Source organism: Eucyclogobius newberryi, unplaced genomic scaffold, assembly GCF_026437365.1.
Source record: "Eucyclogobius newberryi isolate DKJ021-1_F unplaced genomic scaffold, fEucNew1.0.hap1 SCAF_17, whole genome shotgun sequence".
NCBI classification, from domain to species: Eukaryota; Metazoa; Chordata; class Actinopteri; order Gobiiformes; family Gobiidae; genus Eucyclogobius; species Eucyclogobius newberryi.
In genome coordinates this window covers 31,899,419-31,916,520 of record NW_027315801.1, presented here as the reverse complement: position 1 = coordinate 31,916,520, position 17,102 = coordinate 31,899,419, and the positions used below count along the sequence as shown (strand labels likewise).

The window sequence follows — 17,102 nt, the reverse complement described above, 5'->3', positions numbered from 1 at the left end:
GTGGAGCATGTTCATCCTGGAGTCTAGCAGCTGACCTGAGGAAACTGCAAAAAGAAAATAAATTGATTGTTATTGACATGAAGACTGAAGTTACACTATCATTAATGAAGATATTAATGATAGTGTAATTTGCATGTGGTCGCAGAGAAGCCTCAGTGGTTTGTTCATGTCACGTGGCCTGTCTTTGCTCAAACTCTGAAACAAAAGCAAAAAGACAAGTATTTGCAAGTAAGTACACACTGAAATGACATAATCACACAAGTGTACACATTTTGTTAAGTCATTTTAAGTATGTATGTTATAAACTGACCTGAATGATATGAGGTAAGCACATTCACATCAAAATCAAACTTTAACAAAACTGTACAGTAATAATGTCATTCACAATTTTAAATGTTTAACATGGTATAAAAGTTATGTATGTTTCTCAGGCCAAATATCCTATCAGAAAACTGAATGAGCTCTGTGCTGCCTTACTCCAAACCTAAAATAAACTTTATGTTCACAATATTATAGAATATACAGCAGCAACACAGTTTAAATTGTGATTGTAGTAGACGAATCAGAGCTCTTGCGACATACATCACCTTTAAAGATACACACTTGTCCTTGACCTCAGGTGGGAGGAACACGCATCTGAGCCTAAAAAGTAGGAATTGGCTAGATTAGTTCATATAAAATGAGCACAGCCCCACAGAGTTTAAGTTAGAACAACGGTGTGCCATGTTGTCATTCTAAAACAGATACTACTAAGGTCGTCCGCATTTGACCCGCCCCTCAATGCCACGGGGGCAACGCATCAGGAGTCAGTGCAGCACCCAGGGCCAGGACCACCACACCATCCATGGACCAGTGGTGGAAGAAGAACTCAATTTTGAAGCTTAAGTATAGATGCCAAAAAAATATATCAAATCTACTTTGGTAACATTTTTGAAGTACTTGGACCACTTAAGAGTCCGGGGCCATTTTCTGAATGTATTCATTTTGGTCCACTATCTGATAAAAGGAAGCCGTCCAGCTGCTGGGCATGTTCAAAATAAAATATTCTGGGATTAATCAGTTTGCACTACCAAATAAAATCTAGGTGAAATCTTGTTACAACCTAAAATTAAATCAGTAAATCAGACCGTTTGTTTGTATCCAAAGGGTTCAGGAACAAGTTTGAGCCTTTCAGGTCAAATCAGTCAAAATGATGAGTTACAAATGTAAATGAGAAGAAGTAAAAGATTTTTAAGCAGATTTAAGGAACTGTTGAAGCCTTAAATGTTGTGATTTTGACAAAGAATTGTGCTGATGTTTGGTGAAAAAAAAAAAGATAAATTCAAATCAATACATTTTTCTATTGAATTTCATAAATATTGTTTGGTCTGCTCAAAGCTTGGGCTTGAATTCAAAACCTTTAGTCAGGAGATCATCACGAACTTGCTAAAACAATGACCGGTGACTCATCGAACCAAATGAAAAATACGTTCTACTATTTAGTCCCGTTAAAAAATATTGAAGAATAAAAAGTACAGATATTTAGTCTCAAATGTAGTAAAAAGCATCCACTGTAAAAATCGACTTCAAACTGAATTACTTTCAAGTCATAGTTAAACTTGTTTTGTCCTTCTGCCTTTGTGGCTTTATCTGAAAGTTAGAATTTAAATTAATTTTGTACACTCGTGAATGAGCTTCAAATCAATTTCATCATTTGTATTTTTTCCAATTTTGGAAAGTATTTTAAGTGTAAAAAATGAAGAATTACTGTTGAAATTTTAAAGAGCAGCACATTTGACTAATGTGGAGTTCCATGTTTCTTTGACACTATGTTAGATGTTTGTTTGTGGGCCACTAGGGCTAATAAACTAGTCAGAGATAATCAAGGTTTTTGTATTCTTTCTGGAAACTGGGAATAAATATAGAAGAAACATATTTTGGGTTTTGTAGACTATCCCAGTGAATACCTAAACATTTTTAGAGTTTACACCAATTACTGCCTTATTTTATTACCGTTGTCAGTCTTACCTTAACTGGTAAAATATTTATTATAATTTAAAAAAAAATGTAATATATTTAAAAAGATTGTCATCACCATTGTAATGTCCTTCTATCGTGTGTTTTTGACACCTGATACTTACCCAGCTGCCTGTGCCATGGACACAGAGCTGGCAGGCAGCATGTCGTCTTCATACTCACCTTGACGACAGAGCTCTTCAGAGCGCGGTCGACCCTGAGTGAGCAGAGCAGGTGCAGTGGTCTTCAGCCCAGTGTCAAGTGGTGCCTCCTCACGTCATCTACTGTCTTCACAACACTAAGATGTAGAAATAACTCAGCTGTTTCCTGTGTAACTGGAACTAGACTGAACAAAAATGTCTGAGGAAGAGGGTTCTTGGAGGCCAGGTCCAGCGCATGGATTCCTCACAGCAGTGTAAAAGACAACAAAAAACAAATCAAGCTGTTGCCTCGAGTCACTTCCATCCTGGAGCAGGAGTTAGGAGAGTACAGCAGCAGCTCCTAAAGGTCTGGTTATACTAATGCAAATCACAGGAAAACCGTATTCCTATCTGGAACCAGGGGTCAGTCCTCTTCTCTGAGCTGAGTACAAGGTGAATCAGATCATCTGAAGAGCACAAAAACACCAGCTTCAAACCAAGAGGACCACAGTCTCCAGTGTGGAGTTGAGTAAGGCATTAAGAGGGCAGACCGGAAGCAGGTCAAATGATTTGTGGCTCCGTCTCGACACATGCTCCTCCGCTAAGACACTGGACTGCAGCAGCAGAGGCTTCTGGCTCCTCCTGAAGCAGCGCGCTGCACAGGAGCAGTGTTAAAGGTGTCAATGTAAATAAACATGTGCATCTTAGCAGCTGTGAACAGGCCTGAAACAAAGAGCGATCCTCAAATCAAACAGTGGCCTGTGTTCTTTGTGGCTAATAAAACCGTCTCCCTTTTCCTGAGCAGAAACAAGTGACAACTCCTCGAAACACAATAAGGAACGGCAGCCCGTTTCTTCAATCACATCCATCGAAGAAACACGTTTCCTTCACATGAACAATTTATTGATAATAGGTCACATAAAGTGCCAGGTGAACTTGCAGAACAGCTGCAGGTCTATGGGGTTCCTTTCCCATGAGATCAAAAGGTACAGTGCTCATTTTTCCATTTAAACAGAGCTCATGTGAGGTGTAGAGGGCCACACAAATACAGCAGCCTCGTCAGAAGAAAACATACACACACACGGCCTCACTGCAGGAGCCTCTGCAGAGTCCCGAGAGGCGCTGATGCTGCATGTGGAACACTTTCACATCAATGTCTTTAGGACAGATCAAATCAAACATGGCAAATCAAAACAGGCCAGATTGTGACGCATGACAAAGATATTACCAACCACTGTAATAGGCCTGGGAACAGGACAGGCGAATGTAACATACTGTCCCATTTTCTACAAAAAAATGGTTTAACATAAAATATCAAAAATTGCCTATCCAAATGGCCCAAAAAGCAGGGTTTGGTTACTTTTACTGATGACATTTTACTGATTATAATTATCAACGATTAAAAACCTGAAAAAATGGGCTGTCAGAATATGAACACACTCCTGGATCAGTCACTACTATATTGTTTTTTATCACATTTATCACAACCATGTCAGGAGCAGGGGTGTACACACAGGAACAATAGCAGTTAGTATTTTCGTCTTGCGTAGTGTTTGATAGTCTGAAACCTGGTCAAAGATCCCACAGTCTAGCGTTACCAGGAGTAAATGTCCATCTATTTTGTGTTAAGTTTAAGAACAAACATTAATTTGAACAAAAACCATAAACATATGCAAAACATTTTGACCCAAAGTGAAGAATCTTTTACCTTTTTTAGTAACTACGAACTTCAATGAAAGTTTTCAATTCATCTCAAAAACACAAGTCTTACATAGGCTATTAGTTTTAGTTATTATTCAACCAGATTCATCAGATCAGTTTTAATTTGAATTTTCTGTCCTACTAAATGGCATCCCACAGGCTGATCATTTATAATAATACGGATTCAAATACTCAAAATACATTTGCCTATTGAAATGAGAAAAAAATCTGACTAATCTTTTCCTTTGAAACTCAAGTGTTGATTGTAACAGCTTCCTTTCAAATTTGCTCTGCTAATTAAATTGTATCACAAAATCTGGGGGAAATACTTAAACTTAAGTGTCATGACAACAAACATGGATAACCATACTAGTGTATCCCATAATGCAGAACAAATGGCATGCAATAGTTAACAACTTCAAATGACTGTGTTCTGTCGTTTGTCTTTTTTTTTTTTTTTTAAGATGCTCCTCGAACCACAATCATAACTAAATAGTCCTCTTCACTTTTAGCCAGAACTTTAGCAGAGGAATCCAGGAACTGCTTGGAGAAATCACAGGGAGGGAAAGCATGAAGGACCCCTGTGCTGTCCTTCTCTCTGCCTCCCCCTACAGGCAGGCTGATGACCCCGGCAGCCTGCTTTTGGTTGAGGTAGGACACCAGGTTGCGAAGCGGCCGTTGAGTTGATACAGCATCAGAAGAGGAGTCGTCCGTGCTCCCGGGCACCGCTAACAGGATGGCGTATCCTCCGGGTCCTGCCACCTTGATCCGACGGGAGACCTCGTCCAGTTTGGGCTGGTCCAGGCGTAGACGCTGGGTGATCTTCAGCTCGCTCACAGGTCGTCCAGGGCCATCCAGCAGCAGATCCGTGGGCACTCCAGCGTCGCCCTCCAGGAGGTGCATGTGGGCAGGGAAGTGGCTGTTCTTCAGCAACAGCATGCCACTCCAGATGGGGCTCTGTTTGCTGTCATGTTTGGAGAGCTGGCTTTTAGAGATGTCTGTGCGCTCTCGCTTGGCTGAGCCTTTGCTACTTTCACCAGATTTGCGCTTGCGTTCGACAGGAGCCGCACTGTTGGAGATCTTATCCGTGAGACTCTGGCTTTTGGATCTTCGCTCGATTGTTGCCCGCTCCAGACTGCTGTGGCGCTCTCGAGCTGGAGAAGCTCTGTCAGCTCGTAGAGGGCGCTCTGAGTCACTGAAGCGCCCCCCTTCTCTGCTGCTACCCCCGGGGCTGCCCTCTGGAGAGGCGCGCCTGCGCCGTGCTGTCCTTTCAGTGCTGTCGGGAGAGTGGTCTAAATGACGCCCGTCTTCCATGGGGCGTCGTTTCCGGTTTTGTTCACGGTTCTGCAGCTCCCTCTCCAAAGACCAGGACTCTCGCGCTCTCCGCTCACGGTCCAAGTGCTCCAAAGGCTCAAAGGGCGAGGCTCTGACCCGTTCCCGAAAAGCCGGGTTGGGCCAGCCATTGCCTGGAAAGAGTTCCCTCTCCCTGAAGTGAAGAGGCGGAGGAGATCGTTCTCGGACCCTGAGGGGCTCGGCGGCGGCTCTGTGGACAAATGACTCTGCTAACATGTCAAATGGGGGAATGGGGAGAGGCTGCAGGAACTGTTGCTGGTAACGATGCTCAGTTTCAGCAAAGTCTACTCTGAGTCTTCTTTCGGGACCCCCCAAAGGGAAGCCCCTCATGTGTGTGCATGCGGCCTGTGCAGCATCTAAACTTTCATATTGGATATAGGCCCAAGAGTCCCCTTTTCTATAGTCAATTGTCCTTATGGTGCCAAAGCGATCAAATTCTCTGGCCAAGGCAGCTACAGGCACCCAGGGTCCAAGTCCCCCCACCCAGAGGCGAGTGGAGGGGGTAGCCTTCCCATAGCCTATCTTTATAGGGTTACGGCCCACAATTTTTCCGGACATACTAAGCTTAGCGCGATGGGCCATGTCAAGGTTCTCAAACTTCAAAAATCCATACGTGCTGGTTTGGCCCCGACTGGGCCTCTTGATGTCCACTTCTGTGATGACCCCAAACCGGTCGAAAGCCCGCCTTATGTCTGGTTCTGTAATGGAAATGTCCAGGTTCCCTAAAAACAACGTCCTGTTGGCCCTTTGGTCATCCTCTGGAGAAATAAAGTCCTCCTCGCGAAAAGCTGCTCTTTCTGGGACAAAAGCGGGGCGAACTCTGGCCTCAAATAGGGAAAACTCTCGGTCCCGGTCCAGGTCCCGGGGCAGGTGCGGCGGCGGCGGAAGGCGTCCCAGAGCGAGCTGCTGCAGGCGGTAGTCTCTATACCCGAGGCCCGAGGGCGAGAGCGGCCTCTGCATGTGTCTGTGCCCCGGCGCCGCTGCAAACAGCTCTCTGTCCACGGGGGAGCGGCTTCTCCGTCGGTTGGTGAACACGGGCTCTATTTTCAGGGGCCGATCATAAAGCACTAGACGTCCACGCGCGTGCTTCGCGGCCCGTGCGTCCTCGGGTTTCCTGAAGTTGACAAAAGCTATTCGCTCCTCGTTGCTACGGCTAATCTTAATGCTGACGTCTCCGAATTTCTTAAACTCGTGAAATAGTCCATCTTCGATATCTTCGTCGCTGAGTTGGGAGCCGAGGTCGCTTATTTTGAGAGTTTTGTACTCACTCTCGGGGGTGGGCGCCTGGACACGCTGCTCGCCCCTCGAGGCGCTCCGCGGTGCGGCCAAATCCAGCGGCAGGCCCAGGCTATGGTTTTTAGCCCCGGTGCTAGCGACACCCGGGCAGCCATGATTATTACCGACCCGGCCGTGGCCATCAAAGTCTCTGTCTCGTTTCTCGCCGATCAGACTCCGCCTGGTCGAGCCCCCGTCGCATTTAGCGGAGCCGGTGCCATTGTTGCTGCCGGAGACCGAGCTCACCCCCATTTTCTTACTGCTCAGATGGCAGCCGCCCCGGTCCCGGAGATCGTCCAAGGCCCGGGAGCGCTTTTTAATCGGCGACCGCTCTTTTCCTTTCATTTCCCTTTATGCGAGGGCGATGCGGGTCCAAAATCACTATTAGTTCTTGCAAAACTGCGCCGTATTAAAAGAGATTACAAGAAGTTTTTTCACTGATCCTGCGGAAAAACAACAACAGTCGCCATTTTGTAATACACTACCGTGTGGTCCCGCCTCTTCGAGCTGATTGGTCCAAATGAGGGAGGGGAGCCATGCAGTGGCTGTCAATCATCTGAGACTAGCTTAATTTTCTATAAACATAACAAATGTACACATTACCTTTATAATGCAGTGCACGGGCACAAATTAATAAATGAGTCGATTAATATAATATATCCATGATTGTCACTGGTGCAGGAAATGTTGTAATCATATGTGAGCCGTTTTATTTATAGCCAGAAGATGGCAGTATATTCACATTAAACTGACTAAAAGACAGTCTCTGAAAATTATGAATTATTGTATTATGTATGTTTTATAAATATTATTATTTGATTTACATCTGTAATGATACTGTTAAGAATTTGTAAGTTTTGTCAGGGTAATAAAATATATGCATTCAATTCAATTTTTGTTAATATACTGTTGGATGCTTACGACTATAAATAATTAGCCCTAGTTCATTTATTTGCTAGATATTTGTGCCAACTAGGAGGTGTATTTGTACGCAAGGTTGGCGTTCAACTGCACCTTCAGTCAGTGCATATTGTGTTCTTCGCCCACTTTTCCTATTTATGTGTGTGTGATGTGTATATGTTATCATGTTTTAACCATGTTTCTTTTGCTTCACTTAGGTTACTTTGTGTGAATACCGTTCTGCACTTTTACGACTTCAAATAAAGCAATCCTTCAGCCCTTGATAATTGCACTTGGACTGTATAAATCTGGCCAAGATCAAAGCTCTGACAGCCAGTGGCAGCGCTGTAGTTTTAATGAGCATTAAATCATATTTCTGTCCAATAATAAGGGCAGGCGTGAGTTTCTTGTGACAGTCTTCACCCATTGACCCTTGTCTCGGTGACACTTCGTTATTACCAGGCCAGAGCATTTTTTATTTACTTCCTATTGTGGTGTTGCAGGGCTTGATATATATCTTTTCAGATCAAAGCCAATGGCCTGTTGTATCTTTATTAAAAACAGAAAATGTATTGTTAAATGTTTAAGCAAATTCATCTTTACTGGTGTTCAATGGATCTAAACGCTTCAATACAGAGTGGTTACAATATCAAAAACACAAATAAGAGTATACTTAGAAATTACTATTACAATATTTTAAGTCACATTTTGTGCAACTGCAATATTTGAAATGGGAAAAACATAAAATAATTATTATATTTTCACAAAACCTTAGAGACTGCTAGTGGTGGAGAGAGAATAGTCTACATGATTTAGGCCTATTGAAGAATTGAACATTAAAAAAAAAAATAAAAAGTAAAAACGCTCACAAAAAATCATTTATAACCTCAACATGAGCCTTTTTTGTCCATCTCCTCAGTCTCTACTGACAGCTCTCCTTATCTCATCCACTTAATCTTAGTCCTAATCAGGCCTATGTAACTGCAGTAAGGCTGCCGTCTCCCGGGCCGCGCTGGAATTCGAGGCAGAGGGTGTGGAGAGTGTTTCTGTGTGTCTCTATTGGAAACACATGTCTGGTCTATCACACAAGACTATAAGGGACCAGCAGCTAATCTGGCCCAGTGTGTCTGTCAGAGGAGAACGCCAACCGATCCATTCCCCCGTAAGCAACGAAAACTGCAGGGGAGATATTTGAAGTTGGTGAAGGCTTTGTCCACCACAGCTTTTGCATTTCTGAATACCTGATGTGTCTTTTAAGTCAGAAATATTGAAATGTTTGCCAATCTGACAAACACCCAATTCATACCACATGGGACAGTGCATTGCAGTTCAATGTTGTGAGAGTAAAGTAAATACAGTCTTGGGTGAAGAATGGTAAGAAGATATGCCTAAAGTGTTTTGCAACGCTGGATAAAATAGAGTCAAAGGAAATCGAAGGACAAAATATATGATCAAACCAAGAAGCTCTGGAGTCTACTATGTAGACATGAGTTGGTTAAGCAAAAACAAAAAAATGGTAGAATAGTTCTTTAGTGTCCAACCATGATGCATTAAGTGCCACAAGTAGCTTTTCCAAGCAGCAGCCCAGATTTTCCTAATGTAATAGACAGAACCTCAACACATAGTAGTTTTCCACATTACCACATTTCCAATTCAATATGTCATGTCTTATATTGTTTTGAAAATCTAAATTAAAGGAAAGATTGCTTGGACATTTTTATCAACCTTTTTGTTCATTTTTACAACGGAGCATCATTAACTTGTCTTGTATTGTTTGATCACTTGTCATTTGTAGCCTAATTGAGTAAGCCCTCACTTGTATGATCAAAAACCTTACATGTTAAATAGATATTGTAACACTTGCTGCTGATGACAGACTTTATTATTGGTGGCACTATTTTCACAAGAAACACAAAAAGGTTTAACACGATAATTGATAATTACATTTGTACATGCTTAAATAAGTCCGCCATTGTTTTAATGGACACATCAAATATCAAAAGTAAAAGAGGTGAGATGCTATTGTTATTAATATAGTTTTACGTGCAAGGGTAATTTTCAACAGTCCTCGTCAAGCTTGTAAAATGTCTTTGTGTTGCTTGCATAAATGCTGAGAGGGAATATTTGACTCATAGGCCGAGGGGGCTGTTTACATTTGGGACTAGATCAGTAATGTAATAGGCTTTGGCTCAGTCAGTGCATAATAGAGCGCTGGCACTGTTGTGGTCATGTGGGCCAAGAGAGAATGCTGCCCGGCTCTTTGGCTTTCATCCGCAGCGCTACCAGGCTTGTGGGCTTGTACTCGCTCTCAGGTCCATCTATGGAGGGGGAGCCCAGGCCCCCAGGGAAGCTGTGGAGGGAGTAGAGGCCCGGGTGGTGATGGTGCGGAGGGTGGTGGTGATGGGGGTGAGTGGGCGCGGTGGGCATCCCCATGAAACTCTGCAGGTTACTGTGCGGGTGAGGGTACGGACTCATGCAGGATGAAGGGTCAGGAGCCAGCACACAACCAGCCGCTGCACCAGCTCCTCCGGCTGAGGTCGCCCCGGGCCAGAGATTACCTTGCATCTGAGGAGAAAGTACATATATCATATTTTTATCCGTTTATTCGTGGGCTTAAGCTTCCAGTTATATGCAGTATTTTGATGAAAAAATACAAAATAAAAAGATCTCATATACAGTTTCAAATTGTTTATCTCTATGACAACAATCCTTTTCTCATCATTCTGAAACACACATGGATATTTGCTACTAACTACAAACTAAGGCTGCAACTAACATTTGTTTTGCTAACTGTTCAGATTGAAAAATATGAGCTTTTTACAAAATTTGACCCAGACACATATAAAGTGATGCAGCTTGAGGCCATCTTGATGGAATACATTTACAGACAAGGCCCTGCTTTTTCTGAGTCATAAAACCTCTTTTCTCAGCGCATGATTCGAAGTCTCTTTATGGACCAGATAGTGATTATTCGATTACTAAATTAGTTGATAATTATTACATTAGTTGTGATTAATAGATTAACTTGTTTCAGCTCTACTATAAACTCTGTAGTGTTGCCTTGGGAGTAGTTCCTACCTGATATGTGTCATGGCGAGGCAGTAGAGATAAGTCGTAGGTAGCAAAGTGGTTGCGGACCTCTTGAATCTTGCCATAGCGCTCTCGTTTCCTCCACTTGGCTCTGCGGTTCTGAAACCAAACCTGTCCCGGAACCAAAAGTGTCAAGTGCCCATTGTGACGTTTCAAAGCAGAGAAAAGGACAAGGTCTCACCTGTACCCGTGCCTCTGTCAGCTCTGTGCGGAGGGCCAGCTGCTCGCGGGCATACACATCGGGATAGTGTGTTTTCTGAAACACTTTCTCCAGCTCCTCCAACTGAAAGGTGCTAAACGTGGTGCGGTTTCGGCGCTTTTTGTTTTTTCCCGACAAGTCGATGGAGTCTACAATGGCGTCTCCCTGGATCATGCCCGCAGCCTCTTTCATCTTTGCACAACAGTCCGAGCCCATCCCTGGGTAGATCATGGTTTTGGGGGTTCCCTTCTCTCTGCCTTTCAACACAAATGACAAAAGTAGAAAATAAGGACTCTTGACATGCAATACTAGGAAAATATATTATTGGCAAGGTTGCTTTTGCTTGTCCTCAAATGTAAAGTATATTTGGGTATCTCAGAAAGCATTGTAGCATTAAGTCTCACTGCCATGTATCATCATAGTTTACATTTAGAAAAAGAAAATGTTATTCCCTGATCCTTAATTAATAGCATGGGTTGTCTCAATGTCTCAGATCTGATAGCTGTTTTTTGTGTGTGTGTTTTTTATAGTCTAATTAAGTAACCTATGTGATAGCTTTACTTAATAAAACTTTCAATTATACAATTATATTGATTATCCAACTGTCCATCTGTTACAGCGACTCATTTTTAAATTGATACGTTCTGAAATCCCTGCAGGTTCTGTCTTTCCTTGTGAACCCTGGAGAGAGTTTATAAGTGGAGTCATGTGTGTCAAAAACAAGACGCAAATACTGTAATTGAATGACTGCTAAACTCTTTGCTGAATGTTCACTGTTACTGTTAGTTGGTGATGAATAGTCAACATTGTTATTAAATTAAACCTATACCACATAAACCTTTTTTATAAGAATCATCCAAACCCATTACCTCTTGGTTGTTTTTCTCATTGCACAAAGCAAGTGTTGTCCTGTTATGTCAAAAGAAGAAGAAAAGCGCAAGTAATTTATTCAACTAAATAGACCTTGAATCAAATTAGCGGTGTCTCAAATCTAATTCAACTATAAATAAAATACACACCACATCAAGATGTGCAAGAATACACTTAAGAATAAGTCCGTATAAAGCATCTGTTAAAATATCGTAAAACCATAAAGGTCGGGTATAGCATAGGGCTGTGCAATATATTAGTATCAATATCGCAATATTGACAAACACAATAATCGATATTGCACCAAACTAAACATAACACCATTTGACAGAAATATTCTGTTTTCATAACAAACATCATTCATAATTTCTCTTATCCACTCTAAATTATCCTTAATTTAGTTTCAGTTTTGCCTCCGTTAAGTTCTTATTTTGAGATAATTTCGACGAATACAAATGCATGAACTTATTTGTTTTAACTGGATGTACTGTGTCAAAAGTATACTTAACAGCCATATTACATACTGCAATAATGTCCAATATTGTTTAGCCCTAATCCAAAACATTGTGCAGTCGCAGGCCTGACATATGGAGACAGAGACAACTATTCACCGGTGAAAGATCAGTGTTAGATGATCCAAGGATCAAACTGCACCTTTACTTCATTTACTTCTAGTTAGTGCCTGAATATTGATGTTATTCAAATCAATGTTCTCAGTCACTTTATATTATTTAGTAACTTGCCCTTAACAATTGTACAATTATAATAATAATATAATTATTTTTGTCATAGAGGTTGTTATTCTATTTTCAGCTAACACAAAGTTTAATTTACTAAAGGTAAAAACTGACGCCTTTTACACCCATGAAACTGTTCAGAGAAAACAGTTCATTTTTCTTTCCCTGTGAGAGAATGTAAAATGCTTTACTGTGCCTCGTTGTTTGGATTCTGATGTCTGTGTTCATTACGTCTTACCCTGAGCGTCAGTCTCACTCTCTTTGGAGGCAGCAGACACGACTCTCTTTGGAGGCAGCAGACACGACTCCATTGCACTAATTCAATCTGGGGCCGCTCAGAGCACTTCTCATTGCAACATTAATTTCCTCACGTCCATTTGAACCACATTACACACTGCAGCTCTGCATATTCTCAGCAGAGAGGGCAGACAAGGGCTGCAGGGGCATTTGTGGCTTTTGGTAAAAAAAATCCACATCCGTTTTACCTCCACTGAAAAGCACTTATGGGAAATAAGGAAAAGGCAAAATACGTTTTGAAAATTGGCAACAAATTTAATCATACAAATTATCTACGTCCTAATAACAAAATTTGTAATGTTTGGAATAATATAATTTTCTTATAGATACATGTCTAATATGAATCAAGATTTAATCTAATCATATTTTTGTAATTAGCAATTTCGTCATTTTTTATGAGAATAAGAAATGGCAGAATTATCCTTGATTATACTATTATTATTCAATAAACTGTTTTATTAATTGAATTACTTCAGTAAAATAATAAAAGAGTTAATCATTTTCTATATAGCCTATATTAAATAAGTGTAAAATTGCACAGTAGACTCATCTAAATGTGGCTTTAATGTCTTGTGACTGTGTTATGGGTGAATGTCAGAAAGTTGCATCCAGTTGAAGATAAGTAAAAAATGTATATATATAGAATTAAAAGTAGCAAGGTAAAACTGAAAAGTTTAGGCCTTAACGGTTTAGATTCCTATTCTGAAGACAAAATAATTAAATTAATCAAATTGCACTCCGACTGCGACAAGTTGGCCACTGTCCAGGGTGTACCCCGCCTAAGGCCCGAAGTCACTGGGATAGGCTCCAGTCACCCGCGACCCCGAAAGGGAACAAGCGGTAGAAAATGGATGGATGGAAATTGCACTCCGACAGTTGTCTTGACAAAGAGGCCTACTGCAAAAACACACACAGGGCGAGTTTGAGAGTTAAAATAAAGTAATGATACAAAAAAAAATAATTTGGAAAATAAATGAGAATACTTTGAAATGGGCGGGTGAGAATGTTATTTTTTGGCAGGAACATGAATCATTTGTATATTTTTGTGGACACAGAGATGTAGAGAACTCATATCCTCCTCTGCTCTGCACAATCACAAAAACAGGATACATTTCTCAAATATGGACATTTATTGACTATTAAGTCCGACAGCATTTACCACACACCTGCGCTGAGTCCAGACTCTATAATTTAAAACAGTGACGGCCGCTGTTCGTGACAATGACCTCTGACCTGTCCTCACAAGTGTTCAGACTTTCACTGTCTGGCAAAGGCAGTTACTGCACATTTAGTACAAATTATAATTCAAAATATATATATCCTTGATGGTTTAATTAATTTAGCCTAGTTGTTAAGTACATTTTGGTTTAAATGACTTACTATAAAAAACATTTATATTTTTTTTAATTGAATACATTTTGGTAGGTATTTACTATATGCATCATTATGCAACAGTTCAATGTATTTATTGTTGTTTATTTTTATGTGGCAGTAAACCACAACCAAAACTGCAATTTTGGATAACGATAGTCCAAAATGATTGTCTATACTTTAAGACTTCTTGTTGGTCAGACAGCAAATGGTTAAACTGACAGTTTAGCAACAGAAGAAACGTCTCTGGATAAAAAGATACAGACGAAATGGTTTATCATAAAATAATAACCATTTACACAGACTTACCATCTGAGTTTAAGTCATAAAATCCTGGTTTCCCACTTATAACAGTCCCCTTTTGGTCCTGACTCAAACTTTCCAGAAACTTGCCGTGTTTTCCCGGAGAACCGGGCGCAGTGGCCTGAGCGGCTCCGTGCGTAAAGTCTGCCATGGCCACCGTGTACACGTCCCCGCGCAGGCCCAGGCGGTGCTGCAGAGGACCGAGGTGCGGGCCTTTCAGCTCATGGCAGTGCAAGAAGGTCCCGGGGCCAGAGCCGTGGTCCAGACCGGGGGAAGTGTCCGGAGTCCGCCTGCTGCTCTGCGGGGAGAAAGACAAACAAGTGTCCGTGTCCATCTCGCTCCAGTTCCGAGCGACAGACGACAGAGACTGGCTGGTGACGGAGCGGGTGCGCAGCTCGCTTTTTTTCTCCTGCTCAAGTCAAGTGGGTGGGATTTACCAGATCAGAAACAAAGACCCGTGAAACTTGCATTGCGTGCGTGGAAGCGCGCGTGCTTGTGAAAGAGAGCAGACGCGTATGGCGCGCGCGTCAAGGTGCATCCTTGGTCCAGCAGTCTGATATAATTTGCCAAAAATTCAATCACGTGTGGTTTGTGTCCCCTCAATTAACCATTTAATTCCTATTTCACATGTCGTTACGGTCTTTTGTGCAATTGTAGCACCGAGACAAGACTGTGCAGAACAAATGTGCGGGGGAAATGGGATAAAAGTGGCCTTTTTAGGACTTGTAAGCAACATTTGAATAAGCAATTTAATTAAACCGACCCACATTGGCAATTAAAAGGCTTTTGAGGAACGGAGGATAATTCAACAGAACAATAAGGAATCAACACTGACTTTAATTTATGGACCAGCCATTTTACTAAACGACAGCTCCCAGAAATATAGGCCACTTCTCCAAAAACTTTAAATGTAGAAGAGTACGAAATTAATAAAACACACACCGCATTGCCATGTCCTTGAAAAAAAAACTATATATATATATATATATATATAAAACAAAAAAACTATATATATATATATATATATATATATATATATATATATATATATATATATTGATTTATTTTTTTGCTTTTTTGGAAATGCTAGAGTAGTATTTTTTTTCTAGACAATTGTTGCATACACGCAGCTACAGACATATTTTAATTTACTATAAGGGAACTATTACAAGTTTGAAAAATAAGCTTTAATTCATTTAAAATGAGCAGCTTTATTTTGACGCAACACGCGCTTTTAGCCTCTTCATGTATTTGAGTTGCATATAAACTAAGATTAAATCATGAATATGAAAGGACAAAAATACTGATAAACTGGATTCAAAAACATAAATTACATCAAAAACGTATTTTCTTGGGAATAGGAAAATAGGCCTGTATTAATGCAATGAAGGCGGCGCATATTCAGGGGAAATAACGCGGTTTTTGGAGAGGTTAAATCAATTAAAAATACTAAATATTGTCCTGTAAATGTGCCTGTACTGTAAAGTTTTACTTTAGACGGTAAATCTAATCAATCAGGTCGAATAATCTACCAAATGTTGTGCGAATGAGTTTAGCTCAACATTAAGATAAAAGACTGTTATTGTGAGTGTTATCTCTGATCTAGACTCGCTTCATCCAAACACAGTGCACTTACCGGCTCTGGTCTGCGCGCGGCCGGTGCGGACATCTCCACATCTTTGCGGATCTCTGTGCGGATATCTGAGTCGTGCGCCGCGCAGCTGATGGACAAGTGCGTAAACAACAGGTCCATTTAGGCTGGGGCCCTTTCTGATTCAATCTGGGGACATAGAATATCAAAGTCACAAGTTTATCATTCAGAAAAGTTACTGCAATAAAACACCTTGTGGCAGAGATGGACAATTAAGCCTGAGCTGGGAAGTGTCACATTTGTCACATCAAATAAACGTTATCAAATAACGTTATATCCTGCAGTAAGTCTATGCTTTTTACTAAAATTGTACCTGGAGAACATAGCAATCAATCAACATACAATTACTATACACACATATTATAGACAAAATAATATTGAGAATCCCTAAGCACTATTGTGTACCATTACAAAGTGTGACATCAACTTGTTTGCTGTAGTCTAAGTGGCCACAAAGACATGGAGAGGAAGAGCGCCCACAAGAGTAAGTGATTAGTGTCTGTAGATATAGGGCCTAACGACATTAGCTTGTAACATGACTTAGATTAGCATGTTTGGGTCAGTGGAGCAATAAGACTCAAAAGACTTGGCTGTCATGTAAATCAGAGCTACCGGTCAGCCTCTCACTCTCTAAATGTTATTCTGCCTATAAACATTGCCAGAGTTACCACTATTTATCAAACGGGCTGGCTGACCACCATTAAAAACCTTATAATTTTCTCAAAGGGGGGTATGTCGAGGGGACGTAAACACATGGGGGAATAGGATATGTTTCTGAAATGTCATGACAAGCATGTCCTGTGTAGCCTCAGGGCAGAGAGTTCTTGGATTCACAGAGCCAGCTGAGTAAATGCACTCCAGAAATGTGGCCAAGAGGAAGAGCTGTGATCTGGGAGCTGCCCCAGGTAAAGAGTGTTTACATGAATCTTGCATTAAGAGGCAGAAGATGGAGGTACGGCATGCAGTTTGGAAAGGAGTCACCAATATGTCTCCACTGCTCTCACACTGGGGTGACAGGGGGACTTTGGGAAATTAAAAGAACAAACATACATCCCAAAGTAAGACTGCACAATATTGTCATACGACTTTAATGCCCAAAAAGTTGAATATTAAAGTTCTGTTTTGACTAGCATTGGACAAAATGAACCAGAAAACCTTTATTTGTCCTACTGCAATTTCCGTATTGTGGGACAAATAAAATGTGCTTTTTCTTCGTAAGT

At 41.1% G+C, this 17,102-nt stretch overlaps 2 protein-coding genes across 3 annotated transcripts; both read right to left on the bottom strand.

Moving 5' to 3' along the window:
* Positions 1-3,016: 3,016 nt before the first annotated feature.
* rbm15 (RNA binding motif protein 15) lies at positions 3,017-6,958 on the bottom strand. Its single transcript, XM_072450073.1, has one exon. The coding sequence runs from the start codon at positions 6,807-6,809 to the stop codon at positions 4,296-4,298; it is 2,514 nt and encodes an 837-aa protein (XP_072306174.1). The 5' UTR covers positions 6,810-6,958; the 3' UTR covers positions 3,017-4,295.
* Positions 6,959-9,228: 2,270 nt separating this feature from the next.
* Positions 9,229-14,599, bottom strand: alx3 (ALX homeobox 3). 2 transcript variants are annotated; one of them, XM_072450083.1, is made up of 4 exons: positions 14,238-14,599; positions 10,636-10,910; positions 10,443-10,565; positions 9,229-9,929 (listed from the first exon to the last, which is right to left on the bottom strand). In XM_072450083.1, exons 1-4 carry the CDS (start codon positions 14,563-14,565, stop codon positions 9,591-9,593), a joined length of 1,065 nt encoding a protein of 354 aa, XP_072306184.1. In that variant the 5' UTR covers positions 14,566-14,599; the 3' UTR covers positions 9,229-9,590. The 2 variants fall into 2 exon arrangements, with proteins under 2 accessions (XP_072306184.1, XP_072306185.1); XM_072450084.1 differs by having other exon boundaries at positions 10,636-10,906; positions 14,318-14,599.
* Between the last annotated feature and the right edge of the window lie 2,503 nt (positions 14,600-17,102).